Here is a 27,221-nt window from a genome sequence, read left to right on the forward strand (position 1 = left end):
GTACTTAAATGAATACATGCCAATGGCACCTAATATCATACTAAGGTTGTCAGCATAGGACCTACAGATTGATATGAAAGTAAAGACACCAGGTTTTAGCTGCAGCTCAGAATCACCCTTGGGCAAGTTAGTTTCTTCTTGCCTAGTTTTTTTCACCCATAAAGGATACATAGACATATTTTCACTCTCTCAAAATAACAATGAAACAAATATCCAAAGTTATTAAGAATATGAAGGAGAACCACAATGCATTTATAAACACCTCTTAGGTGTGCGGTGATGAATGATGGACCCATGAGAAGGGCACAGTGTGTGCATGGACATAAGAGGTCAGATGCCAGTCCCTCCTAGAGAAATGTGCAGTTAACACCATAGGCTGCACACAGACCCACATGACTTGAAAGAACTGACCTGGAACACTTGATACTCCAGAGTAGAAAACCTGAGCTAAGGAGGGATACACTGAGAAAAGCAAAAATAAAAGTATCATATGAAGAAGAATGCAACCCAAAACAATGGCCCCCAGATAACATCACATCCCTACAAATACCCTCTTCCTTTCGGCCACTTTGGTGGCTCCCATGTGACAATGGAAAGTGAAGTTATGCAGAGGACCGCACGCTGAAGAGAATCCAAAGGGCCTTGTCCTCTGCAGTCCCAGCGCTCGCAGTCACAAGACTGCTTCCCACTCACACTTCCCGTGGTGCCTGGCAGCCACGCACGTGGGCACTGGGTCCAGTGCCAGCTTCTTGAGACCACAGACCCCTGCTAACTCCCCGTCCACCTGCAGGCTCCCCGCACCAAGCACCCTGGAGCTCATAATCACAGGCCAAGCCAAACAATTCATACACCCCCCCCCCGCCCCCCCCACCCCCTGCCCCTGCATTCAGAAAGGAAAATAACAGAAACAAAGGAAAAGGCAGCATGTTCTCCTTTTGATAGTCAAAACTTCCCACCAATTGCTAATGACAGGTTTTCCTTCCCACTAGAAGTAACAATAGATGTTAAATGATTTGGGCTTATTTTATGCGTGGGAACCAGAAAAGTAAACACAAGCAGCTATTCTGCATACTCCAGCACAATTACTCCTTAATTTTGCCATAATATAAACCAATTTCTTAGGATTAAAAATGCACAAAAATGCACAGGATTTCATCTAAAAGAGAACCTGCTTGGAGGGCCAATAAATGGGTGGGAGGCAAAATCTTAGATAAACAAAATTAAAAAGATTCCCTACAAAAAAATTAAATGGCAAAATTGGAGAGGAAAAACTGCCACTTGAAACTCTTGACATCATAAAATGTGCGATTCAGGGGCTGGTGCTGGGGTGCATGGGTTAAACCCACAGCCAGCAGTGACAGCAAACCATATGGGCGCTACTTCAAGTCCCTACTGCTCCACTTCTGATCCAGCTCCCTGCTTTTGCTCCTAGAAAGCAGCGGAGGATGGCCCAAGTTCTTGGGCCACTGCACCTCTGAGGGAGACTGGGAGAAGCTCTTGGCTCTTGGCTTTGGCCTGGCCTCACCCTGGCAGTTTCAGCCATTTGGGGAGTGAACAAGCATATGAAGATCAGTTTCTCTGTCTCTCCTCTCTCTCTCTGTAACTCTGCCTTTCAAATAAATAAATAAATCTTAAGAAACAAGAAAAAGAAAAAAAAATGCTAAAAAAATGTGAAATTTAAGAAAACATTTACAATAACATTAGCTATTTAAACTAAGTTTGGGGTAAAACATTTTAGTCTTACAAATTGCCATGACATCAATAAAACGCTTAAAATGATGTATTTTCAGTGAACCTGGTGTCACGCAGTAACTGCTCAATGCAGATTGACATTAACAGTAGTTTAAGTGACCTGTGAAACCTGACTCCCAAGGCACCTGGCCCACAACCACAGAGGGTTAAGTGTGCCACCACCTGCCTGCCAATGCTAATCAAGCACAGTTAAAGAAAACAGGAGCAGCGTCCCCCAGAGTTACAGCAGGAGAAAAACTACAAGTAAGGAATTTCAGCGCAGAGCAGAGGAAATGAAAGTGTAAAAGGCAAAAATACACCAAATCTGCCCCTCCCCCTCAGACTGTCCTCAGGAACAACCCCGCCCACATTCAAAACTCTCAGCCTCGTCTTGGTGAGTAACACAGCTCCTCCCTCACAGGCTGCTGCAATCAGAGGGCTGGGACGGAGGCAGGGAGGCAGGGAGGGATGGGGCGGTCCCCTCCAGGGAAAAAGGAACAGATCTGGAGGAGATGAGAACTGGTAGAACTTCCCACCTCAGACCCTGGGGAGGCAGTCACCAGTAGGAAGCAAAGCACAGGGAAAGGCACGGGCACAACAGGTGGAGTGTCGCTCCCCCTCTTCGCGGAGGAACGACACAGGACCCTGCGCTGTTCTTTCGTCTGCTCGGCCCTCCCCGGGTTTGCTGCTGGTTCTTCCCGGGTTGGCTACTATCCCTTCCACCTCCGTGGAAGGGCGGTTCCCCCTGGCCACATTCCCCACTTCCGCAGGGGAGCGGCACACCGCCGGCCGGCTTTCTCGGGGGCTGCACAGGTGTTCCCCTTAGATGTTCCCCTTAGATGTTCCTGGTGCATGCCGTCTCTCTCCTCCTTTATAGTCCTCCTCTGCCAATCCCAACTCGGCTGCCCACACCCCGAGTACGCTGCTCTCCTCCAATCAGGAGCAAGTCCTGCTGTTTATTGGTTGAACTGGAGGCAGCTGGGTAGAAGCTGTTTTCTCCTCTCCCAGCGCCATATTGTGGGAGAGCAGATGCATAGAATAAGTCTTAATTCCAGTAACAGTATAGTCCGAATTGCTCCCCACAGATCCCCCTTTCTTTTTATTTTTTGGCGTTGATACGCGCCTGTCTTCGGTGTCCCGCGGCACACACTCTGCTCTACTTGCTAGAGTTGTCACAGGTTCTTACAAGTCCTATCAATCAGGCAAAGCGAATCCGGGTCCTCTCTTCGCCATGTTGTGAGGAGGTTTCTAGGCGCTGATGCATGCCTGTGTTCGGTGCCCTGCAGCGCATGCTCTGCTCTGCCTGCAGGGGCTCACAAGCCCTAACAATCAGGCAAACCGAATCCAAGCCTCCTAATTGCCGTATTGTGGGGAGGCCTTACTGATGTTAATTCGTGCCTGTCTTCGGTGACCTGCGGCGCATAAGCTGCTAGCCGCCCGCAGGTGCTCACCGCCTCCCTAATCAGGCAGACCGAATCCAAGCTTTCTCATTGCAGTATTGTAGGGAGGCCTTTCTATTTCTCTATTTCTCTATCTCCGGGCATTCCTATTTCTCCCATTTTACTTCTATCTTCCAGCATTCCTATTTCTCTCCTTTTACTTCTAAGCTTCTGTTTCTCTTATCCCTGCGGCTTCCTGGTGCCTCGCCCTGCCGGCAGGCTCCGCCCCGAGGCTACTTCTCGGCGCCTCACCGGCTCTGAGCCGCTTCATCCCGCGCCTCTCTCATCTGCGCGGCTCGGCTTTGCGCGCACACTCCGCGGTCTCTCACTAGCCCTTTCGCGTCTGAACCACGGCCTCGCGCCAGCCGCGTGTTCCCTATCTATTCACGCCCCGTGCTCTCTCTGCACGCGGCGGCTTCCGCGAGTCACACAGCGTAGCTTGCGTCTCCGCCACTAGCATTCAATCCAAGTTCCCCGGGCTAGCCTGGCGAATTCAACCCAGCTCACGTCTCTGCCCCACGGTTTGGCTTCCCGTCCTTTGCTCCCCGGGCTAATCAGACGGATCCCAATCCGGCTTACGTTTCCGCTTCTGGTTTCAACTTTTCGCCCCCCATTCCCGGGCTAACTTGAGAATCCCAAAGTGGCTTTCGTCTCCGCCTCGGCCTGCCCCCCGCGGCTTCAATTTCCCTAACATTTTTCTCTACCCGGTATGTTTCCCCAAGCTTTCTTCCAACAATACTCCTCCCTCATTTCTCCTGGCCTCTCCCCACAGTCCGCATCCGAGTCTGTTTGTTCTAGCTTTCACTTTCGTTTTCGACCTTAGAGATTTCTCCCAGCTTCCCCCCGTAGTCCGTAGTCCGTATCTGAGTCTATGCCTAGGCTTTCAATAGCTTCTTCCGGCACCTTTCTCGTCCGGCTTTTCCCTAGGCTGTTTGCTAGTCTCTCTCTCCGGTATTTTCCCATTTCTTCCCGTTTCTTCCCTCTTAGGTTTCCTATCCGTCCTAGGTTTCCTATCCGAGTCACGGCACCATTATGTCGCTCCCCCTCTTCGTGGAGGAACGACACTAAGCCCTGCCTAGGCTTCATATCCAAGTCACGGCACCATTATGTCGCTCCCCCTCTTCGCGGAGGAACGATACAGGACCCTGCGCTGTTCTTTCGTCTGCTCGGCCTTCCCCGGGTTTGCTGCTGGTTCTTCCCGGGTTGGCTACTATCCCTTCCACCTCCGTGGAAGGGCAGTTCCCCCTGGCCACATTCCCCACTTCCGCAGGGGAGCGGCACACCGCCGGCCGGCTTTCTCGGGGGCTGCACAGGTGTTCCCCTTAGATGTTCCCCTTAGATGTTCCTGGTGCATGCCGTCTCTCTCCTCCTTTATAGTCCTCCTCTGCCAATCCCAACTCGGCTGCCCACACCCCGAGTACGCTGCTCTCCTCCAATCAGGAGCAAGTCCTGCTGTTTATTGGTTGAACTGGAGGCAGCTGGGTAGAAGCTGTTTTCTCCTCTCCCAGCGCCATATTGTGGGAGAGCAGATGCATAGAATAAGTCTTAATTCCAGTAACAGTACAGTCCGAATTGCTCCCCACAGTGGAGAGCCTAAGGGGTGGCTCCCTGCGGGGCAGAAAAAACGCACTGCCCAGACACTAAAATTCTACTGAGACCTTTACAAATCCAACAGACTAATCAGAACCAAACTTGTCCCTTCCTAAAGATAAAGCGTCTTAGCTCCTGCCATGTTGCCGGATGCTCTATCAACAATCAGCATTACTGCTCTATTTTCTCAACATAACAAACCAAGCAGGATGATTTCAGCAAGGTAGTAGACAACAAACAAGTATTTGTTGTCAGTATTTCAGGGGCTGTTTTCTCCAGCAGTCATAACACGTCCCACTTCCTCATCTGTGCCCTATTTTGATCATCTCGGAGACAAAGCCGGGTGAATACGTGTGGAAAAATGCACATCATAAGTGTAACTTTATAAAAAATGAAGAAAAGCAATCATCATTGAAATCTACAGCACTATCGATCATTTAGCCAAGGCATTTTCCCTCTCAACATAACAACAAAACGGTTTTATGAGAACTGGGGTTTCAAGTCTATAAAACAATCTGGGCTTTCAACTGTAAGATGTTATAAAATATTTCTCGTATATTTACAGTTTCCAAAAAGCTATAACTTTACAAAGCAATTTCCCACGTAAGAGTTTATCTCCTCAGGGGATGAATTCAGGTTTAGGAGGGAATAAAAAGAGTACAAATTTTGCATTTATCCACTGCTCTCAAATTATCCAAAATACCATGCTAATTAAAAATATCAATTCAACTTCAGGATCTTCGATTCTGGGGCCCTCACTGTGGCACGGCAGGTTAAGCTACCACTTGTGACACCAGCATCACGTATCAAACAGCTCAAACTGCTCCACTTTCTAATCCGGCTTCCGGATAACTGGCAAGGCAGTGGAAGATGACCTAAGTCCTTGGGACCCTGCCATCCATGTGGGAAACCCGAATGGAGGTCCTGGCTCCTGACTTGGGTCTGGCCCATCCTGGCTGTTATGGCCATTTGGGAAGTAAAACAGCGAACAGAAGATCTTTGTCTACCTGTCTGTATATTTCTTTGTATCTCTCCCCACACACACGCCCTGCCAACCCCTCTGTCACTCTGCCTTTCAAAAAAATAAATCTTTTATAACTGCAAAATGTTAGCTATGACAGTTTAACAGTTCCCCCACCAACAAACTCAATATGCTCTTGAATTGTGAAAATAACTTAGCCTAATTCTTAAACCCAAAGAACAGCTTGGAACCTCACAATCTTGAGAAATGGCGAAATCTTCACTTCATAGGTCAGGTTTCAATACCTTACAGAAAATGTATAGAATTTAAAAACGAAATGCAAACCAATTCCCCTTTCTGTAATTAGCTTAACAGATAAGAGCTCACATTAGAAACCCAGTTACAAATCTAGAAAGCAAAGTGCATTTTCTGTGTGCCAGTCAGGGGGTAGGAGAAAAAGAAATTGTGGCCTGAATTTAGGATTTAGCTTTGCCACAACAAGTCGCATCAAAGACTTCCAGCACATCTGCATTATTCTTCATCAGTCAACATGAAAAAACCAAAATCCTAACAACAAAAGCCATAATCATATCAAAGCTAATATGACATCAAGACTCTGGTTGACTGGAAAAATAAATAAATAAAACCTGCCAGCCCCTAAAATCTACACAAAGCCAAAAGGAAGAACAAATTATTAAGTTTTCAATATTCAATCAGTATTATAAAGTCATAAATCACTGAGCTAGAAACAGTTTGAGCTGAGCTAGCAAACAGTATTCAAAATCTATTTCAAACTACAGTTACCCTAAAACCATATTCCACATAAGTTTATAATGAATTGCCAGATGTCTGATTATGTGAGGAAATGGCACATTTTCTTAAAATCTCCCTAAAACAACAATAATAATCCATCAAAGGTAGCCGCTTCATCACTTTCTGTGTGTGTTTTCAATGAAACAGCTTTAAACCCAACTCTATTTTTCTTCAGGCTTTCAGTGCCATCTAGTGGAATCCTGGTGAGTTACAACTACAAAGAACATTTCAAACAATTTATAGAAAAATCTTATAAAAGGTATGGCACTGATTGAATCCAACTTTACAGCACACTTAAGCAACAAGAATGGAAGTAAGCTCCCTGACCATGGGGAAGTCGTGCCTTTTGGGAAAGACTTTTGTCTTCTCACTGCTGTACTGCCAGACCCTGCAGAGTGTGTAGCATACAGTAGATGCTCACGAAATGTGTTGCTGAATATGCATAGAGAAAACACCAGAAGGCAAAGTTAACCTTGACTGCATTAGTAATTTCATAATTTTTAAAGTACTTTTCTGCTGCTTATGTTTTCAGTTCAAAGTATCTTAATTTTATAGTAAAGGAAAAGGTCATTTTAAATTATTATTTTCCATTTTGTTGAAATGCTTTTAATACTTCGAAAATTTGAATGAGAATCATTTTTTGCAAACATCAAATTTCAGGCCATCAAGAACTAGTTACAACTTTTCAAAAATATGATTATATAAAATTAAATAATCTAAAACATATGTCTATGAGAGAAGCATAAAGTCACATCTAAAGTTGTGAAAAACACACTTAGCATTAAAGTTATCCCAAGCTACACCACGTAAGGAATTGCTTAACTCTTAACCTCAGTACTGACAGCAAACTTCCCCCACATCAAACCCATGTGCTGAAGGGGGCTTTACAGCTCTGGACCCAGCAACTCCAGTGTTCTCCAAACCACTGAGAGAGAAGGCAGAGGCACTGCTCCCTGCAGCGGTGCACAGACAGCAAACAGGGGCGAGGAGCTTGCCAGGTTCTCTTGGTGTAAGGCTAAGCGCCGGAGTCCAGCACTAGGACCCATGAATGATTTGACAACCTCACTAACTTGGCTTTCTACTCTGTGCCTGAGAAATCAACGCCCCGACTTCATCTCACCTCTTCTGTTTTCACTGCTGACTGTGATCCTAATTGGACACTGCACCAGGTATCCGTACACAGTACAGGTCACTGATGGCACCGGGGTTGGAGGGTCATGTAGAATACTGCAGTGAGGTCAGAAACTCCCTTCCTACCACTACTGGGGAAAGATCAAGGCTCAGAGTTTAAAGACAACAGAACGTTCTTACTAATGCATTCAAGCATTTTTTTATAGAGGCTCACTCATCAACTTGACATTGATTCTGAAACATGTAATACGGTCTAATTCAAGGCATATTCATAATGTATGGTAATCTTTTTTACATCAAGAAAATAAAGAGACTTACTTGTCAATTAAGATTTAGGATTCTTATTTCCCAAAATTTTATCATACCCAATAATCTTCACTAACTACTATATTGTATATGTCTCTTAAATTTTTGTCCAAATCATTGTATGCAAAAGGCATGCTTAGAATTTTATTATATTAGGGAGAATGTCTGGGTCTAAGCTAACATACAGGCTAAGCAGTGAAAGAGAAATTCACATGATGGGGTAAAGCTCCTCAAAATGCAGGAAATCACCCGCCGAAGCACTGACCTGACCTAAGGCGGGGCCAGGAGTGGCCTTAGACTGCTCATCAAGAGAACTGGAGCTTATAGTTCAAGACGCCAGACCCAGAAACCAAACAGGACTAGACGACGTGATCCCCGCATTTAATATCACAAGAGCCCACGGTCGGAGGTGCAGCTCTGGGTGTGACGGACCAGCTCCTCGCCCCGCACAGCTCCTGGTGGTGGCAGTGAGCAGCAAGGACTGGATGGCAGCTAACAGACCACCTGAAGGAAGCCTGCAGGCTCTGAAATCACATTTATTCCATTTGTAACCCGACAAGTTCACATGAGTGTCAACAAATTAAAATCTAAAATATCAAAATATCTACAACTTAGAATAGGTTATGTTTTAGTTGCTGATTCAAAGACCTCTGCCCAAAACATCATTTCTGGCTGAGCTTGACACAGTCTAAAACACTAGTGGTAAATTATCAAATTATAGCACAAAAATTGTGTGTGTGTGTGTGTGTGTGTGTATGTCTAAGGCTGCTTTCAAGCTAAGAATGTGATAGAATAAACTCCAAACTTATCAACTGTGCATTTTCAGCTTTGCTCCTATGAGTCACCCTGCATCCCAAGGTGTAACGAAAGCAGAAGCAACCCATCCCCTCACTGCCCTCAGAACTCCTGGGCTTGCCACAACAAGCATCTGCTGTGGGAAGAAAAGCCTCTCTGGATCGCTGTAGGCAGAGGCAGGGAGATGTCCCTCAGGAAGAAAACAGCCACGTTCCCCAGCCTCAATCCATACCTTTCCAGGGACCCGGAGGTTCTCGATGGCGCCGAGGTCGCTGAGGCTCTCCGGAGGGCTTTTCAGACCCTTAAAAAGATAACAAGAGAAAAAGAATTGCAAGTGCACTGAAGAACTGTCAAAGGACAGACACATCTAAGTGGGTTTCTTTTTTCTTTAAAAACAGAAATTTCTCTGCTGTAAGATATACGAACATATACTCTAAAATAATTATTGCTTAATAAATAAAATATCTTTATTAAATCACATAAAGTTATACTTTTAGTATTTTTAAAACAAAGGTGTATTACGTGGCCCATTCAGAATTAATGCAGGAAGTCCAACACAACCATGATTTTAAAACCCCCAAAGCAAAGAACCAGGTAACAAAGCGTTCTGTAAAAGTGCTACCTTTTAATAATTACCAAATTCAGCTGGGGAAAAGGTCCTAGCAATAGTATCATGATTCACGGATGCACTATATATATTTACCAACTGCACTGATCAAAGATTCATAAGTAATGCTAAGTGCTTATTGAATATTTAAATAGTCCCTTTGTTTTACCTGACTATTCCTCACCAACGTATCCAGTCCATGCTGTAATATTAAGGTTTACATCGCACCTCTTGTTGCTTTCTATGGATTCTTTAGCTCTTTGGAACCCTGTACTTTCTCATTTCAAATCAACTGAAGGACCCTGAAAGCCTCATTTGTACCAGGGGAAATTATTCAGAGAGAAAGAAGAGGTAATTTAAAGAGTGCCTTTTAAAAAACAGGCTATCCAAAACAAAGGCCTGGGGGCAGATGTTAGCCTAGTGATTAAGAGCCCACATGGCGGCCCAGCACCCCGGCTCACTAGGCTAATCCTCCGCCTTGCGACGCTGGCACACTGGGTTCTAGTCCCGGTCAGGGCGCCGGAGTCTGTCCCGCTTGCCCCTCTTCCAGGCCAGCTCTCTGCTGTGGCCAGGGAGTGCAGTGGAGGATGGCCCAAGTACTTGGGCCCTGCACCCCATGGGAGACCAGGATAAGTACCTGGCTCCTGCCATTGGATCAGCACGGTGCGCCAGCTGCAGCGCGCTGGCCGCGGCAGCCATTGGAGGGTGAACCAACGGCAAAGGAAGACCTTTCTCTCTGTCTCTCTCTCTCTCACTGTCCACTCTGCCTGTCAAAAAAAAAAAAAAAAAAAAAAAAAGAGCCCACATGGCACAGCAGGGTGCCTGGGTTTGAGTCTTGGCTCCAACTCCAGACTCCAGCTTCCCACCAATGCAGACCCTGGAGGCAGCAGGTAAATGGTTCAAGCAACTGAGTTCCTGACATCGCCTGGGAGACCTGAGTTGAGTCTGCTGCTCCCATTTTGTCCCAAACCCACCCACTGCAGGTGTTTGGGGAGTGAATTATGAATAGGAGCATTCATCATTCACATAAATAAATAAATAAAAATATTTTTAAAACATAAGAAGTCCCTGTAATATTAATCCTTTGGCAAAATTAACTACTCCATGAATTTGAGGATGTATGATATAATCAAGGTATCCTTTTGCTCTATTCTGGCCCTCTGGGGTGTTCAGTAAAATAAAATGCATGGGGTGCTTTATGGCGATCTTTCGAGATGTGGAGTTGAACTTGCTTACTGTTAAATTAGAGATGTGTTTCACCTTCACTAATGTAAAAGGCCACCAGTCATATTTATAATTTTCTATGACAAAGTACTCTGCCTCACACCCAAATCCTCCAAACTCCCAGAATATCTAACTTATGCACCCTTCTCTCCCCCACCTCTCTCTCTCATGCACATTCATCACTCTGATGAGAAACCAATATGCGCCTTCAGAATCATTTGCTCCACAAAGCCGGCTGCAAAGGGCACCATATTTCTCACAGCCCATGAGCCATTTCCACCCATGTCTCCAGGGAGCTTTGAAAAATAAGATGCGTGCGCCGTACACATAGCTACTGAACAGGTATTACTGGAGCAGGACCAAGAATCTGCATGTAAACAAGCACGCCTGGTGACTCAGAGGATCACTAATAATTCAGAAACACAGCTAGACATGCTCTGACAGAATCTCAAAGTCGTGACGCTTTCAATTTTAAACACACCTCACTTTTCTTTCTCAGACCTTAATTCGCAATGGAAGGACAAAACCAAATCTTATTTTCCTCTATAACCTGGAGGCTACCAAAATTCCTGGAACTGAGTAAACAACCAAAGAAATGACTAAATTATTAGGTGGAGGCTGTTCCCAGGCTCCAATCTCTAACTAATTAGCACACTGTTCCCATGGGGACATGCAAGTGACTACAAAATGAAGTTTCCAGGAATGCTTGCCTGAAAAACAAAGGCCTTCTGAGCGTTAATACGCCCTATGGTGAGTGGACCAGGGAAGCAAGGTTACCTTGTCTGCCTCTGTCACCAAGAGGGATCGTGAGGGACCGCCATCCCTAGTGTAGTCGTAAAGAAGACAAGCTTGGGTTACATAACTTTCTCACACCTCTGAAGGTCTTTCTAACCTGACTGAAAATCATGACCACCTTAGAATATCTTTCGTAAAGTCTAATTGCTAGTCCTCTTAAATATTCATAAAAGTGCGGATTTAGCTAATCCAACAGAAATCCTTGGAGAAGGCATCATGTCTAATCTCCTTCCTACACCAGTAACTGAAAGATAAATGTAATCTATGCTGACGACTAGACAAAGGTCTTACCTCCAGGTCGGACACAACACATCCATGCAGCAACTGTCTGCCAAATATGCCAAACCAAGTAAAAAAACTCGGAACTCCCCCAGCATGTTAGGAAGTGGAGGAGTGGAGTGACTGCAGGATGCGCACTGGAGCAGATCGCCTGAGTTTTACCCCGACTCTTGCTGTGGTCCTTAACAATGTTCTTATCCAAACTATGTATTATGTTGTCAGAAAGTGGTACCTCATAGGATATTACAAGAAGCAAAAGAGATAACGTATAAGGGGAGCTAAAAAATGGTGTCTCAGGCATTCTTTTTTACTATTTATTTATTTATTTATTTGAAAGGCAGAAATAGAGAGAGAGAGAGATCTTCCATCCATTGGTTCACTCCTGAAATGGCCACATCAGCCGGAGCTGAGCCAGGCCAAAGTCAGGAGTGTCTCCCAGGTCTCCCACATGGGTTCAGGAGCCCAGGGACTGGGCCCTCTTCCCCAGCTTTCCCAGGCGCATTACCAGGGAGCTGGATGGGAAGTGGAGCAGCTGGGACTGGAACTGGTGCCCACATGTGATGTCAGCACTGCAGGCAGAGGCTTAACCTTCTGCGCCACAGAGCCAGCCCTGTCACAAGCATTCTATAAGAGTTAAGCATTATGTGTAACATTAAAATGACCACAAAGAAATGTTTTTATGTTATCAAAACAGAAATTAAAAATGTCGTAACTATCTTAAAGCAAAGCATCTTACATTTAACTATACTTCAGCATGATAGTTCTTGAAACTTTTATCAGTTTTATGGATTTCTTTTTTATGGAATTCTTTTTTTTATGGATTTTTTTAAGATTTATTTATTGAAAGTCAAAATTACACAGAGAGAGAAGGAGAGGCAGAGAGAGAGAGAGGTCTTCCATCCGCTGGTTCACTCCCCAATTGGCCGCAATAGCTGGAGCTGTGCCGATCCAAAGCCAGGAGCCAGGAGCCAGGAGCTTCTTCCGGGTCTCCCACATGGGTACAGGGGCCCAAGGACTTGGGCCATCCTCCACTGCTTTCCCAGGCCACAGCAGAGAGATGGATCAGAAGTGGAGCAGCTGGGACTCAAACTGGCGCCCATTTGGGATGCCGGCACTGCAGGCAGCAGCTTTACCCGCTATGCCACAGCGCCAGCCCCAGTTTTACAGATTTCTACTACCCAATATGCATTTTTATTTCATCTTCATTTCTCTAAAGCACAAACCAGGGTCAAAACTATACTACTCCGTCTTTATTAAGTTGAAGCTTGCCTTGTACTCATTATCTGTATTTGATTTTCTTTTTTATTTTTGTTTTGATAATGTCCCCAGTTTAAATATATGTAAAATTTAGGGAGCAGGCATTTGGTCTACTGGTTAAGATATCCACTGTCGCTCCCCCTCTTCGTGGAGGAACGACACAGGACCCTGCGCTGTTCTTTCGTCTGCTCGGCCCTCCCCGGGTTTGCTGCTGGTTCTTCCCGGGTTGGCTACTATCCCTTCCACCTCCGTGGAAGGGCAGTTCCCCCTGGCCGCATTCCCCACTTCCGCAGGGGAGCGGCACACCGCCGGCCGGTTCTCTCGGGGGCTGCACGGGTTCCCTTTAGATGTTCCCCATAGATGTTCCTGGTGCATGCCGTCTCTCTCCTCCTTTATAGTCCTCCTCCGCCAATCCCAACTCGGCTGAGTACGCTGCTCTCCAATCAGGAGCAAGTCCTACAGTTAATTGGTTGAACTGGAGGCAGCTGTGCGGAAGCTGTTTACTTCTCTCCCAGCGCCATATTGTGGGAGAGCAGATGCATAGAATAAGTCCTAATTCGAGTAACTTAGTCTAGTCCGGATTGCTCCCCACAGATCCCCCTTTCTTTTTATTTTTTGGCGTTGATACGCGCCTGTCTTCGGTGTCCCGCAGCACACACTCTGCTGTACTTGCTAGAGTTGCCACAGGCTCTTACAAGTCCTATCAATCAGGAAAACCGAATCCGGGTCCTCTCTTCGCCATTGTGAGGAGGTTTTTAGGCGCTGATGCGTGCCTGTGTTCGGTGCCCTGCAGCGCATGCTCTGCTCTGCTAGAACTGCCTGCAGGTGTTTACAAAACCTATCAGGCAAACCGAATCCAAGCCTTCTCATTGCCGTATTGTGGGGGAGACTTATTAGTGTTGGTTCGTGCCTATCTTCGGTGACCTGCAGCTCATACTCTGGTCGAGCTTTGCTGGCGCTTACCGCCTTAATTCAGGCAGACCGAATCCAAGCTTAATATTGTTGCATTGTGGGGAAGCTTTACTGATGTTAATTCGTGCCTGTCTTCGGTGACCTGCGGCTAGCCACCCAGGTACTCATCGCCTCACTAATCGGGCAGACCGAATCCAAGCCTTCTAATTGGCATGTTGAGGGGAGGCCTTATTTCTCTCTATTTCTCTATCTCCGGGCATTTCTATTTCTCCCATTTTACTTCTGTCTGCCAACATTCCTATTTCTCTTTTACTTCTAAAACTTCTGTTTCTCTTATCCCTGCGGCTTTCCGGCGGCGCTCGCCCCGAGGCTGCTTCTCGGCACCTCGCCCCGCGGCAGCTTCATGGCTCTGCGCGGCTTCCCGGCGCCTCGCCCCGCCGGCGCCCGCCCCGCGGCGGCTTCACGGCTCTGCGCGGCTTCCCGGCGCCTCGCCCCGCCGGCGCCCGCCCCGCGGCGGCTTCACGGCTCTGCGCGGCTTCCCGGCGCCTCGCCCCGCCGGCGGGTTCCCGGCTCTGCGCGCACGCTCCGCAGTCTCCACGCACTTCGCGCCCGCACCACGGCCTCGCGCCAGCCCCTGCGTTCCCCATCTATTCACGCCCCGTGCTCTCTCTGCACGCGGCGGCTTCCGCGAATGTTTCCGCCACCACCGGCATTCAGTCCAAGTTCCCCGGACTAACCTGGCGAATTCCAACCTGGCGGCCCACGTCTCTGCCTCTGGTTCCAGATCTTCGCCTCTTGCTCCCCGGGGTGACTTGAAGAATTCCAAGGTGGCTTATATCTCCGCCTCGGCCTGCACTCGCGGCTTCATCCTCCCTAACGTTTTTCTCTACCCGGTATGTTTCCTTAAGTTTTCTTCCAACAATATTCCTCTCATTTCTCCTGGCTACTCCCCACAGTCCGTATCCGAGTCCAAGCCTCCTCCAGGTTTCACTTTCGCTTTCAATCTCCTAGCTTCCCCGCCATAGTCCGCATCCGAGTCTATGAAAGCTTTCACTTTCGCTTTCAATCCTAACTTCTTTCCCACAGTCCGTATCCAAGTCTATGCCTAGGTTTTCAATAGCTTCTTCCGGCACCTTTCTCGTCCGGCTTTCCCCTAGGCTCTTCGCTAGTCTCTCTCTCCAGTATTTTCCTGCTTCTTCCCGTTTCTTCCCTCCTAAGTTTGCTATCCGTCCTAAGTTTTCTATCCGAGCTAGGTTTCCTATCCGTTCCAGGTATCCTATCCGAGTCACGGCACCATTATGTCGCTCCCCCTCTTCGTGGAGGAACGACACAGGACCCTGCGCTGTTCTTTCGTCTGCTCGGCCCTCCCCGGGTTTGCTGCTGGTTCTTCCCGGGTTGGCTACTATCCCTTCCACCTCCGTGGAAGGGCAGTTCCCCCTGGCCGCATTCCCCACTTCCGCAGGGGAGCGGCACACCGCCGGCCGGTTCTCTCGGGGGCTGCACGGGTTCCCTTTAGATGTTCCCCATAGATGTTCCTGGTGCATGCCGTCTCTCTCCTCCTTTATAGTCCTCCTCCGCCAATCCCAACTCGGCTGAGTACGCTGCTCTCCAATCAGGAGCAAGTCCTACAGTTAATTGGTTGAACTGGAGGCAGCTGTGCGGAAGCTGTTTACTTCTCTCCCAGCGCCATATTGTGGGAGAGCAGATGCATAGAATAAGTCCTAATTCGAGTAACTTAGTCTAGTCCGGATTGCTCCCCACATCCACATCCCACAGCGTAGTGCTTCGGTTTGGTTCCCAGCTATGATTCCAGCTTCCCACTAATGCAGACCCTGTGAGAAAGCAGTGATGGCCCAAGAAACTCGGTTCCTGGCAACCACGTGGTACACCTGGATTATGTTCTGGGCACCTGCTCTGCCCTGGCCCAACCCAACCCAATCCTGGGACGTGAACCAGTGGATAGCTGCACACTCTCATGTTCTCTTTCTTTCTCTCCCTTTCTGCTTTTCAGATAAATAAGTAGATAAACAAAATTCCTCATAAAAAATACCTGCCTTTGCACTTTATTTCTTTGCCTGAATTAGATTAACATTTCAGACTACTAGAGTTACATCTATACAAATCCTCATTTTCCATTTATGCAGCCAACAACCTAAGTCTTTTTAAAAATATTATTTATTTACTTACTTATTTGAAAGGTAGAGTTACAAAAAGAGGGTGAGACAGAGAGTTCTACCATCTGCTGGTTCACTCCTCAAATGGCCAAGGCTGAGCCAGGCCAAAAGCAGAAGCAGGAGATTCATCCGGGTTTCCTTGTGGGTGCAGGAGCCCAGGCACGTGACCCATCCTCTGCTGCTCTTCCTAGGCCATTAGAGGGAGCTGGATTGGAAATGGAGCAGCCAGGACTTGAACCACAACCTATATGGGATGCTGGGTGTCACAGGCCGCTTAACCCACTTTGCTACAACACTGGCCTCAACAACCCAAGTCTTAACAAATCAAAAAGAGCACCTGTCATGATCGTTTCCTTCTCTTTTAAGCAAAACTCAAGAGTCTACAATCAGTTCCCAATTTGTCAGCCTCTATGTTCTTTTGAAAGCGTCCTAATCGGGCTTTGCCCCCACCAACGTCATGACCCCTACAGCAGTCAAGTCACGTTCATTCCCCACCCCCCACCCCCGCCCCGGAATGGGCTGATCCGCAAGAACTCCACAGAGCTCTTTACTCTCTCCTCTTTTAAATTCTTCACTTGGCTTCTGAGAGCCATTGTTCTTGGTTGTTCTCTTGATCTAACACTCATTCAGCAACATTGATTGAGCATCTGCTATTTGTCATTTGGAATGCCAGAGACGTCTGATCTCACTGGCTGCACCTTCTCATTCTGCTTTGCTGGATCCACCTCTCCTCCCTGATCTTCTAACACTAGGTTCTCAAAACCTCCAACCTTGGACTCCGTGTCTGTCTCCACTCACTCCACTGGTGATCTGACCAGCTTATATGCCACCTACACACTTGTAACTCCCCAAATTTAGTCTGTATCCTGGACTTCTCTCAATAAATTCAGGCTCATTGGCCAACCATCCACTTTAGTTCTCTACTTCAGCATCTACAAGACTTTCAAATTAACAAGTTCAAAAGCACATTCCTTCTCTCTGTCTGTTCCTCCCTCACTTTCATCTGTCTCCATGAATCGCAATTCCATTCTTCCAGGGGTGGGAGCTTGGAAACCATACGAGGTCATCCTCAATGCTTCTCTTCCCCTCACAGTCCAGATACAACGCACCAGGGACACCTGCACCTCTCCACTGACTACTGCCACCATCCTCTTGTCAACACTCCCACCCCTGGCACCCCGAGGAAGGCCCACAGCCTCTCACGTGGATCACTGCAACAGACTCCTCACTGGGCTCCCTGCTTCCACTCTTTGCCTCTTCAGTCTGCTCTAAAGATTTAGGTAAGAAAGTGATCAATTTCTGTTCACAATTGATCATAATGATAGGACTAAGAGCCAAAGGGATCACATAAACAAGAATAGTGTCTGCAAATACTAACCAATAGAATAAAAAAGGGAGAGAGCGATCCAACATGGGAAGTGGGATACACAGCAGACTCATAGAATGGCAGATGTCCTAAACAGCACTCTGGCCTCCAGAATCAGCCCTAAAGGCATTCCGATCTGGGTGAAAAGCCCATGAGAGTATTTCAGGCATGGAAAGCCAAGACACTCTGTCAAAAAAAAAAAAAAAAAAAAAAAAAAAAAAAAAAAAAAAACTAAATGAAAGATCTCCACGAGTGAGATCCCAGTGGAAAGAATGGGTCATCAAAGAAGTAGGTACCTTTCTCTGAAGGGAGGAGAGAACTTCCATTTTGACTACGACCTTGTCTAAATATGATCAGAGTCGGTGAACTCAGGGGGCTTCCATAGCCTTGGCAACTCATAACAAGAGCCTAGGGTGATTACTGATGCCATAAACAAGAGTGTCAATTTGTTAAGTCAACAACAGGAGTCATTGTGCACTTACTCCTCATGTAGGATCTCTGTCCTTAATGTGCTGTACATTGTGATTTAATGCTATAACCAGTACTCAAACAGTATTTTTCACTCTGTGTTTCTATGTGGGTGCAAACTGTTGAAACCTTTACTTAATATATGCTAAACTGATCTTCTGTATATAAAGAGAATTGAAAATGAATCTTGATGTGAATGGAAGGGGAGAGGGAGCGGGAAAGGGGAGGGTTGTGGGTGGGATGGAAGTTATGGGGAGGGAAGCCATTGTAATCCATAAGCTGTACTTTGGAAATTTATATTCATTAAATAAAAGTTAAAAAGAAGACTTAGGTCAGAAGAGTCTTTCTGAAGCATTAGGTGGGATGTCTCCCTCCTCTGCAGGGCCTCTAACCCACAATGAAAGTCACAGCCTGCAAGCTTCTCCAAGCCCAGCAGCCCAACCTCACCTCCCGCCACCTTCTCCTCACACTGGGCCTCTGCAAAGGGCCTCTGCACCTGCGTTTCCCCGCATGGAACGCACCTTCTCAGATAGCCACAGGCCCCACTTACTCACCTTCAGAGGCTCTATCGTCACAGTGAGGACTTCCAGGGCCTCCCTGCCTGTAATTATAAGTAACCCTAAACGGCCCACAACTCCCAGATCCCTAATGCTGCTGGCCGCTAAAGCACTGGTCGCCGCATCTGCCTTAGCACTCTTCTGTTCTGTTCCCTGCTGCATGTCCCAAACTCCCACAGGCGCCTGGCACATGGTATTCAATAATCATTTGTTAACTGGACTGAAAGAACAGAGGCTGGCGTGATGGAGGAATGACGGACAACAGATCCCATCTAAACGGAGCCAACAAAGCACTCGTGTGTAAACAAAGACCATGGACAAATGAAATCCTCTAAAACCTAAACTTCCAAGATCTTAGCTGCGTACTTCCACACATGAACTTAACATATATTATTAGCACTTTCAGTAGCCTCAAAAAAAAGAAATATGTTGTGTATATTTATTCGTCCTACTATACACTTAACCAGTAATAGACAGTACTAATTAAAGTCTACAAAGTCCCTTAGGCAGCACCTTATTTTCACAGCTCACAGATTCATGAGCCATACACTGAAGATAATCAAGTATGTGGAAGGCAAGCCATAAACATTATTAGGATGACTTTTAAAATTTACATAAAACTCCAAACTTTACCCCACTTTTTACAGTATAATACCAACTTTTGACATATGTTCTTCCGAGCTTTGTTTTGGTTATTTCTTTTCTATTCTAAATAAACCTCAAGTTCAATAAGCAAATGGCTGAGGCTTAAGAGCTACCATTTCCAAAGCAATTCCATTAAACTTAAGAGACATCAACTTTTTACTGACATTTGGAATTCTGTGTTTCTTCTCTCCTACTCACTTTTACAAATAAAGCTCTTATATAAAACACACACACACACACACACACACACACAACCAAAGCTGTTGTACAACTGTAACAATCTGGGCCCCAAAGAACTACATGACGGGGTGCCGGTTCAAGTCCCAGCTGCTCCACTTCTGACCCAGCTCTCTGCGATGGCCTGGGAAAGCAGTAGAAGATGGCCCAAGTCCTTGGGGCCCTGTACCCACATGGGAAACCTGAAAGAAGCTCCTGGCACCTAGCTTCAGATTGCCCCAGCTTGTGGCCATTTGAGAATGGATGGAAGACCTTTGTCTCGGTTTCTCCCTCTCTGTTTGTAACTCTACCTCTCAAATAAATTTTTAAAAATCTTTAAAAAAAAGTTAAGCACCTTTATTAAAAAAAGAAAGAAAGAATCTATTGCCTGAATGACAGGTACAGCTGGTTACTTCTTCCTGCTTTCCCACCATCAACACAGCCAATGGCGATCTCTATAACCAATCACTTCCTTGGTCATGCCCAGGCACAGTTAACCCCTTTATTTACCATTTTAACTTCATTATATCACGTAAACATCACTACCATACTAATCCCATGAGGCACACGTTATCACTCCCATTTTAAAGATGTGGAAACAGATGCTTAGATACAGTATTAAACTTGCCCATAACCAAACAACCACCACAGGATGAAGCGGGACCCAAATTCGTCCTCAAGTAAGAAGCGTTAGGAAGCACACCACCAGTGCTCAACGAAGGTGAGAGACTGCCAAATGTGACTGATCACTTACTTTGAAAAAAGTCACTATGCACGGGATTTATTACTTCTATTTTCATGGCATTACCTAAATGCAATTTAATGCAAGTAAAATAATCATGTAAGAATCATTTGTGCACTGTCCACCATAAGTACACAATTTGTATCCTCAAATACCTCCCAAGTTGAGTTCACAAATAAGAATTTAACTTGGAATTTGCATTCCCTTTTAAATAACCACAGAAAACCGCACGGGGGAAACTCACTAGAGGACTATGCTCCATGTTGTCCAAACTCTTCAAAGCCACATTAATTTAAAACCATAAATTATGTTTTTTTTATATATATCATCATTTTGCCTGGACAAGGGTAAAATTTTAGGGTAGCATTTCCCAAAGTTTTCACATGCATTGGCTTATTCATGGCTCATAAAGGAACCGAATAAAATCAGAGACAGAACAAACCAAAATAATTATTAGCCTCACTTTCAGCCCTGTAAGGAAACTTAAGCTGCAAGTTTGGGGGCTTTCACAAAATCTCAGGCTACCGAATCTCCCGCTATTCTCACTCGTTCCAGGCCATTCCTACCCCCACCTCTCTCCGCAGGCCACCAGCTCGCAGCGGACACACAGTCCGGATGCAGGCGACACTGCAGGGGAGCTGGGACCGTCCTGAAGAGATGACCAAAACGGGAGGAGGGGAGCCAGGGATGCTCTCTGACTGCCTCCTTGCCCTCGTCTGAAGCAGTTGCTGGAAGGCTGCAGCCGCAGGAGCCGGGCTCCCATCTAGGAAGCTCAGGCAAGTTTCCAGGGCGTGCCACGGCTCCCCTGTTCCCTTGGCACCTGCCACCACCTTTAACTTGGGTCTCTGCCCGCCACGGCCCAGAGACTGAACATCTCGGCTCATCTCCCAACCCAGATGAGGGAGGATTTGGCTTCAGCCGCCGACACTTACCTGACGGGTCATAAGAGACTTGATTTTTTGCATGTCGAAATCGTGAGGAAGCTACTTTCCCGGAAAAACCTCACAAATCACATCAAGCCACCCGACAGCGGGCCCAGATACTGGGAAGCCATAGTGGGTTGTCACGTGGAGCAGCCGACCTGGTCATCCTTGCTCTCCCTGGGCATGCTGGGAACTGTAGTCTTCCGGTTGCTGTCGGCGGCAGCGAGAGACGGAAGAGGCCAGCCCAGGTACTCCATTTCCCGGCAAGCCAAGCGGCGGGCGCTTCAGGGAAGCTTGCACCGCGGTTCTTGACGGCGGTACTTGCGCTCTGGACTGAGATTTCTGCTTCTGCGAGGCAGAAACCTACGGCACAGGTGACCAGGTATTGGACGACAGGAACGCTGAGCAGCGAGTACTCAGACCGCACTGACTCGATGCCCCCAGGGAGCGTGACGGAGGAAGGGGCGGGCCGGGAGAAGGCGAGCCTGCCGCGCAGGTGCAGGGGCTCAAGGACGAGCGCTCTCCGAAACTGACCCGAGAACTCGGGACAGCCAGAGTTTGGCCCGAGCACAGGTGTCGTGCCGGTTGCCCGAAAGGCGGCCGGCCCCGCTTAGGCGTGTTCTTCCCCAACTGTGGCACCCCTGCAGAGGCCCTAAAATCAAAGGCTTTTGACTCCCACCTACCCTGCAGTTTAAAACAATCCAGACGGAAAATACGAATAGTGCATATACAGGTCATTTTAAAGGAATTTACTCAGGATTACTGCAGAAACCGAAGGCCTGGTTATCCAGATGTTTTGAGTCGGGCTCATGGATGGCTTTGAATAGCAAGTCCTAAAGCATGATACCAATGATAGTTGTGTTTACATTCTGTCAATGTTTATCAGAACAAAATATGTGACACCCATCATTTCAAAGTCATTTCTCGGGACAACTAAAAAATGGTTAAAGTATCCACCTAATGACAACTATTAGGTAACAAAACTATGGGTGGTAGTCATATGTGGTAAAAATAACAGAAGTGGTTTACAAATGACTGAAGTTTAGGGGAGCCCAAAATCAAAGTTATAGCCAATTCTGAATTCTCCATTCAGAGGCTTTGCTTTATTGTTCACAAGTATAGGCCTAATACGAGGGTATTTTAAAGTTCATGGGAAAATATTCAAAGATGTTTAATGTGGCGCAAAAAATATTTAAATCCATGCTTAAGTTTTTCATAACTGCATTTTCCATGAACTTTTTAAGGACCCCTCCTAGTTGACCTAGGACTTTGTACGTAGCAGCACTGTGAAACTTGGGGCTGTGTGATGCCTTTGCAATCCTCTGGTCTGGCCCTATCAAGGCAACAGCAGACAGGATTCAAAATTCACTGCATATCAGGCTAATCGTTGATCATTTTGTATGGCCCACAAAGAATGTTATAAATATCCAAATGGCCCTTGGCAGAAAAAAGTTTCCTCACCAATCCTAGGTTAATGCAATTTACAAGTTGTAAAGCACTATACAATTACAAGGAATTAACAGTCTACCTTCTGCCCAATTCTCTGCTCTTGCAGATCCACCTTCTGCATGTCGGTCGCTATTACTTAGCAACTCCTTTTTATAGGTTTTCTTATATGCCTCTTTGACCCTGTTATTTATAAACCCTTAAAAACAATCTTGTCACATTAAGGCAATTCTAGTTTAGTGTGTTCTTTTTTTAAGATTTGTTTTTATTTATTTGAAAGGCAGAGCTACAGAGAAAGGTGGAGTCAGAGAGGTCCTCCATCTGCTGATCCACTCCCCAAAAGACTGCAATGGCCAGAGCTGGGCCAGACAGAAGCCAGGATCCAGAAGCCCCTCTCCCACTCCAGGTCTCCCATGTGGGTGCAGCACCCAATCACTTGGGCCATCCTCTGCTGCCCTCCCAGCGCACCAGCAGGAAGCTGGATGGGAAGTGGAGCAGCCAGGATCCAAACAGGCGCTTACATGGGATGCCAGCGCCTCAGGTCAGGGCCCTAACCCAATGCGCCACAGCACCAGCCCTTAGTGTGTTCTTTACCTGCTCTAATTTTATTTGTCAACAACTTTTGATGTGTGAGTATCGTCAATATTTCAAAATCCTGCAAAGTGTCAGCAGAAACAGAAAACTGCCAACCATATTAGTATATACAATGAAACTCAATTTAATAAACATCTGTTGATTGTTGGGCATAGAACAGCACTGGACTGATCACCTCAGATCAATTATGTATGGTGTTTGTCCACAAAGATTTTACAATTTTGTTGAAAACCTATTTTCGGAGTGATCCAATTCTAGTAGTTTTCACACCTTATTGCTCAGATTCACCTGAGTAAGCATGCTATTGTATAGTTGTTGTTTTCTTTGGGATCATTTGTTTAAGATCTTCAGTGATTCTCATTAGGAGACAAGTTCTAGCATTTCAAATCCATGACTTAGAAAGGAGAACATTTTCCTGTGTAAGGTTTTAGGGCCACACGTTTTATTAGAGTTTGATCTAAGTCTAGAAACCTAGATTCAAACCCAGAATTTCCTCCTTGACACACTCGAAATACACAAAGAGTCACCAAAAACAAGATTTTTTTAGCCTGTGTATTTGTTTTTTCTATTGGCAAAATTTTGGGAAATGAGTTTTTCCATATTTACTGGACACTAAAAAGCCAATAAGCATTAAACATGTTTTACTCCAGTACTGTACATTTTAGTTTTTTCTTATAAACTGGAGAAAAGGACAACCCAGGCCTCAAGTGGTTAAAAGGCTATAACTAATTCTGAAAGCACATACAGTAAATCAGTGCTGTTGCTGACAGCACTGTTAGTCATTTAACTAACAACAGTTGACTAACAAATGTTGTTGACTAAATTATATTTTCTAATTCAACTTACCCTAACATTACACAGAATAACTGAGCTGTATACATGATGCATTTTTGTTTGCTGAACTAAACAAACAGAAACCTAAAAACAAAATATAAACTACCTGGAGCCCTAAGTAACTTGGAAAGGGAGTACCACGCCCAGTTTTGCAGGCAGGAACATCAGAGCTCATTCTGGGTAAGAGCAGTGAAGTAGGAAAAGGGCATCTCTCTACTGGCTCAAACAAGAGATGCTCTAGAAGCTTAAATAGGAGCTGGTATCCTGCTTTGTTGAGCAACATGTTTATTATTATTCTATAAATGTCAAAGGAATGGAGAGATGTGGTCTCTGTAGGATGATGTCACTACACTTCCTGATCAGGTGGAAATAGAAGACAGAACAGGAGCTGAAGGTAAACGGTGAGCTGGAGAGGCTCCCGGCAAGAAAGATACTGCTGTGTAGATGGTCAGCAGCACTATTTGATCGATTTTGGCTTCTGGAGGGCAAACCATGAAGGAATGAAGCCCAGCCTGGGCACAAGCACATGCGAGGGCCTCTTCTGGCAGCCAGCTCTTCCTCAAAACCATAAGCCATCCTGGGATCTGCGTAATTACAACAGTAAGAAAATGCTTTCTCTCCCCAGTTCCTGTTCATCCCCTCTGTTCTGTGTTGACCTTGGCCTATCCTCACGTCTGCTTCCCAGTTGTTTCTACCACTGTGACACACATCCCACTCATGATTAAAGAATGTGTATGTTTATAATTCACAAAGCAAATATTTACTGCATACTTACAGTTACTTACATTTAAAATAGACTGTAAACTATGCAACGTGACGTGAGAGAGAACAAAAATGCCCCCCAACACACATACACCCACCCCCTGAACAGGAGCATGTGTGTGTCCCTATGTGATTACATGACCTGCACAGGAGAATGTGTGTATGTGTGTGTGTATCCTATGTGATTACACACACAAACGCTATCCCATGACTCCTTGAATCGACATGCATTAGTTTGTGTTAGATTATCAGCTTTCTCAGATTACATGTAAATATAACTAAGATCAGTAAACAGTAATGCCACATTCTCTTTCTGAATGTGATGGTAGGACAGAACTTTCTAGTGGGTTACAGGTGTCGTGCAAGATATTGATGGTGGGAAATTCCTTAATGATAAAACGAAAACTTCAGACTATTTTTCACAATGTTGTAAAAATTGACAACAGTTGAAGTTAAATTAAAACATTGCTTTTATGACTTTCTGTGTATCCACCCTGGGTTATAAACATATAACAAGTTTATAGCTACCAAACTACCACTAGAGGGCATGTTGAAATAGTTCTGCCAATTGAAATAGCATTTTCCCAAGACTGTGCCCTGTAGATTAAGGTGTGCTGTGACATGAAAGATCACGTGTATGACTCATGATGGCATTTAATTTATCTATGCAGCACTACTATCACCTCATGTCTAGAAAAATGGGATTTTTTTTAAACTTTTATTTAATGAATATAAATTTCCAAAGTACAGCTTATGGATTACAATGGCTTCCCCCCCATAACGTCCCTCCCACCCGCAACCCTCCCCTTTCCCACTCCCTCCCCCCTTCCATTCACATCAAGATTCATTTTCAATTCTCTTTATATACAGAAGATCAGTTTAGCATACATTAAGTAAAGATTTCAACAGTTTGCTCCCACATAGAAACACAAAGTGAAAAATACTGTTTGAGTACTAGTTGTAGCATTAAATCTCAATGTACAGCACACTAAGGACAAAGATCCTACATGAGGAGTAAGTGCACAGTGACTCCTGTTGTGGACTTAACAAATTGACACTCTTGTTTATGGCCTCCGTAATCACCCTAGGCTCTTGTCATGAGCTGCCAAGGCTATGGAAGCCCCCTGAGTTCACCGACTCTGATCATATTTAGACAAGGCCATGGTCAAAGTGGAAGTTCTCTCCTCCCTTCAGAGAAAGGTACCTCCTTCTTTGATGACCCATTCTTTCCACTGGGATCTCACTCGCGGAGATCTTTCATTTAGTTTTTTTTTTTTTTTCCCCCAGAGTGTCTTGGCTTTCCATGCCTGAAATAGTCTCATGGGCTTTTCAGCCAGATCCCCATGCCTTAAGGGCTGATTCTGAGGCCAGAGTGCTGTTTAGGACATCTGCCATTCTATGGGTCTGCTGTGTATCTCACTTCCCATGTTGGATCGTTCTCTCCCTTTTTTATTCTATCAGCTAGTATTTGCAGACACTATTCTTGTTTATGTGATCCCTTTGGGTCTTAGTCCTATCATTATGATCAATTGTGAACAGAAATTGATCACTGGGACTAGTGAGCTGGCTTTGGTACATGCCACCTTGATGGGATTGAATTCGAATCCCCTGGTATGTTTCTAACTCTACCGTTTGAGGTAAGTCAGCTTGAGCATGTCCCAAATTGCACATCTCTTCCCTCTCTTATTCCCACTCGTACATTTAACAGTGATCACTTTTCAGTTAAGTTTCAGCACTTAAGAAGAATTGTGTATTGATTACAGTATTCAACCAAAAGTATTAAGTAGAACAAACAAAAAAAAAATACTAAGAGGGATAACATATCAAGTTGCTCATCAACAGTCAGGGTGAGGGCTGATCAAGTCACCGTTTCTCATAGTGTTCATTTCACTTTAACAGGTTTCCTTTTTGGTGCTCAGTTAGTTGTCACCTATCAAGGAGAACAAGTGGTATTTGTCCCTTTGGGATTGGCTTATTTCACTCAGCATAATGTTTTCCAAATTCCTAACAGGGATCACCAGAAAAATGGGATATTTTAAAATACAACAAAAGGAAAAAAATCTCAGAATTTAAAACAGCCCTTTAAATTGCAAATTTTTTTAAAAAAAAGATTTGTTTATATTTAAAGGCAGAGTTACAAAGGGAGGGAGGAAGGGAGGGAGAGAGAGAGCCAGAGAGACAGAGGGAGAGACCGACCTGCCATCTGCTGATTCACTCTCCAATAGCTGCAAAGACTGGAGCTGGGCCAGGCCAAAGCCAGGTGCCTTTATATCTCTTGTTTTGATAAGGATTCAAGAAAATTAATCATGAGGCAGCACTGGGTTTGAAATTACTGGAAAGAGTTAATTTAGTAAAGGCAGTTGGTGATTAATATTGATCTAAATGGTGTTAAGGGAGCCTCATAACTTCCATATTACTTTCCAAATTGTATTGTGCAATCCAGTATTAACTGACTTGCATTTTCAAGTTTATGTATTCATTTTCATTTAATTTCAAAGGCTATGAGACATAAAGAAAAAGAGACAAGGAAAAAGATCCCTCATCTACTTGTTCACTCCCCAAACTGCCACAACAGCTGGGGCTGGGCCAGCACAAAGCCAGGAGTCGGAAATTCAACCCAGATTTCTCACTTGGATGGCAAGGACTCAAGTGCT

General features: G+C 45.5%; 2 protein-coding genes across 5 annotated transcripts in view; one reads left to right on the forward strand and one right to left on the reverse strand.

Annotated features, from left to right (window-relative positions):
• Positions 1 to 21,136, reverse strand: part of VPS50 (VPS50 subunit of EARP/GARPII complex) — a 119,511-nt gene extending 98,375 nt beyond the window's left edge. The window contains exons 1-2 of one of the 3 annotated variants that reach the window (XM_008261723.5): positions 20,941 to 21,136; positions 8,999 to 9,067 (exon numbers count right to left, since the gene is read on the reverse strand). In XM_008261723.5, the coding sequence (XP_008259945.1) occupies positions 8,999 to 9,067; positions 20,941 to 20,973 (102 nt within the window). In that variant the 5' untranslated portion in view covers positions 20,974 to 21,136. Of the gene's footprint in view, positions 1 to 8,998; positions 9,068 to 18,402; positions 18,583 to 20,940 lie in introns of those variants that run through there. The other 2 variants (XM_070059817.2, XM_051852990.3) reach the window with 2 other exon arrangements.
• Positions 21,137 to 21,140: 4 nt separating this feature from the next.
• HEPACAM2 (HEPACAM family member 2) overlaps positions 21,141 to 27,221 on the forward strand; it is a 51,935-nt gene continuing 45,854 nt past the window's right edge. The window contains exon 1 of one of the 2 annotated variants that reach the window (XM_008261727.5): positions 21,141 to 21,313. The gene's annotated coding sequence lies outside the window, so the exon portion shown is untranslated. The remainder of the gene's footprint in view (positions 21,314 to 27,221) is intronic. The other variant, XM_017344317.4, reaches the window with a different exon arrangement.

Source organism: Oryctolagus cuniculus, chromosome 16 (assembly GCF_051225735.1).
Source record: "Oryctolagus cuniculus isolate XC-2025 breed Fujian yellow rabbit chromosome 16, ASM5122573v1, whole genome shotgun sequence".
In the NCBI taxonomy this organism is placed as follows: Eukaryota; Metazoa; Chordata; class Mammalia; order Lagomorpha; family Leporidae; genus Oryctolagus; species Oryctolagus cuniculus.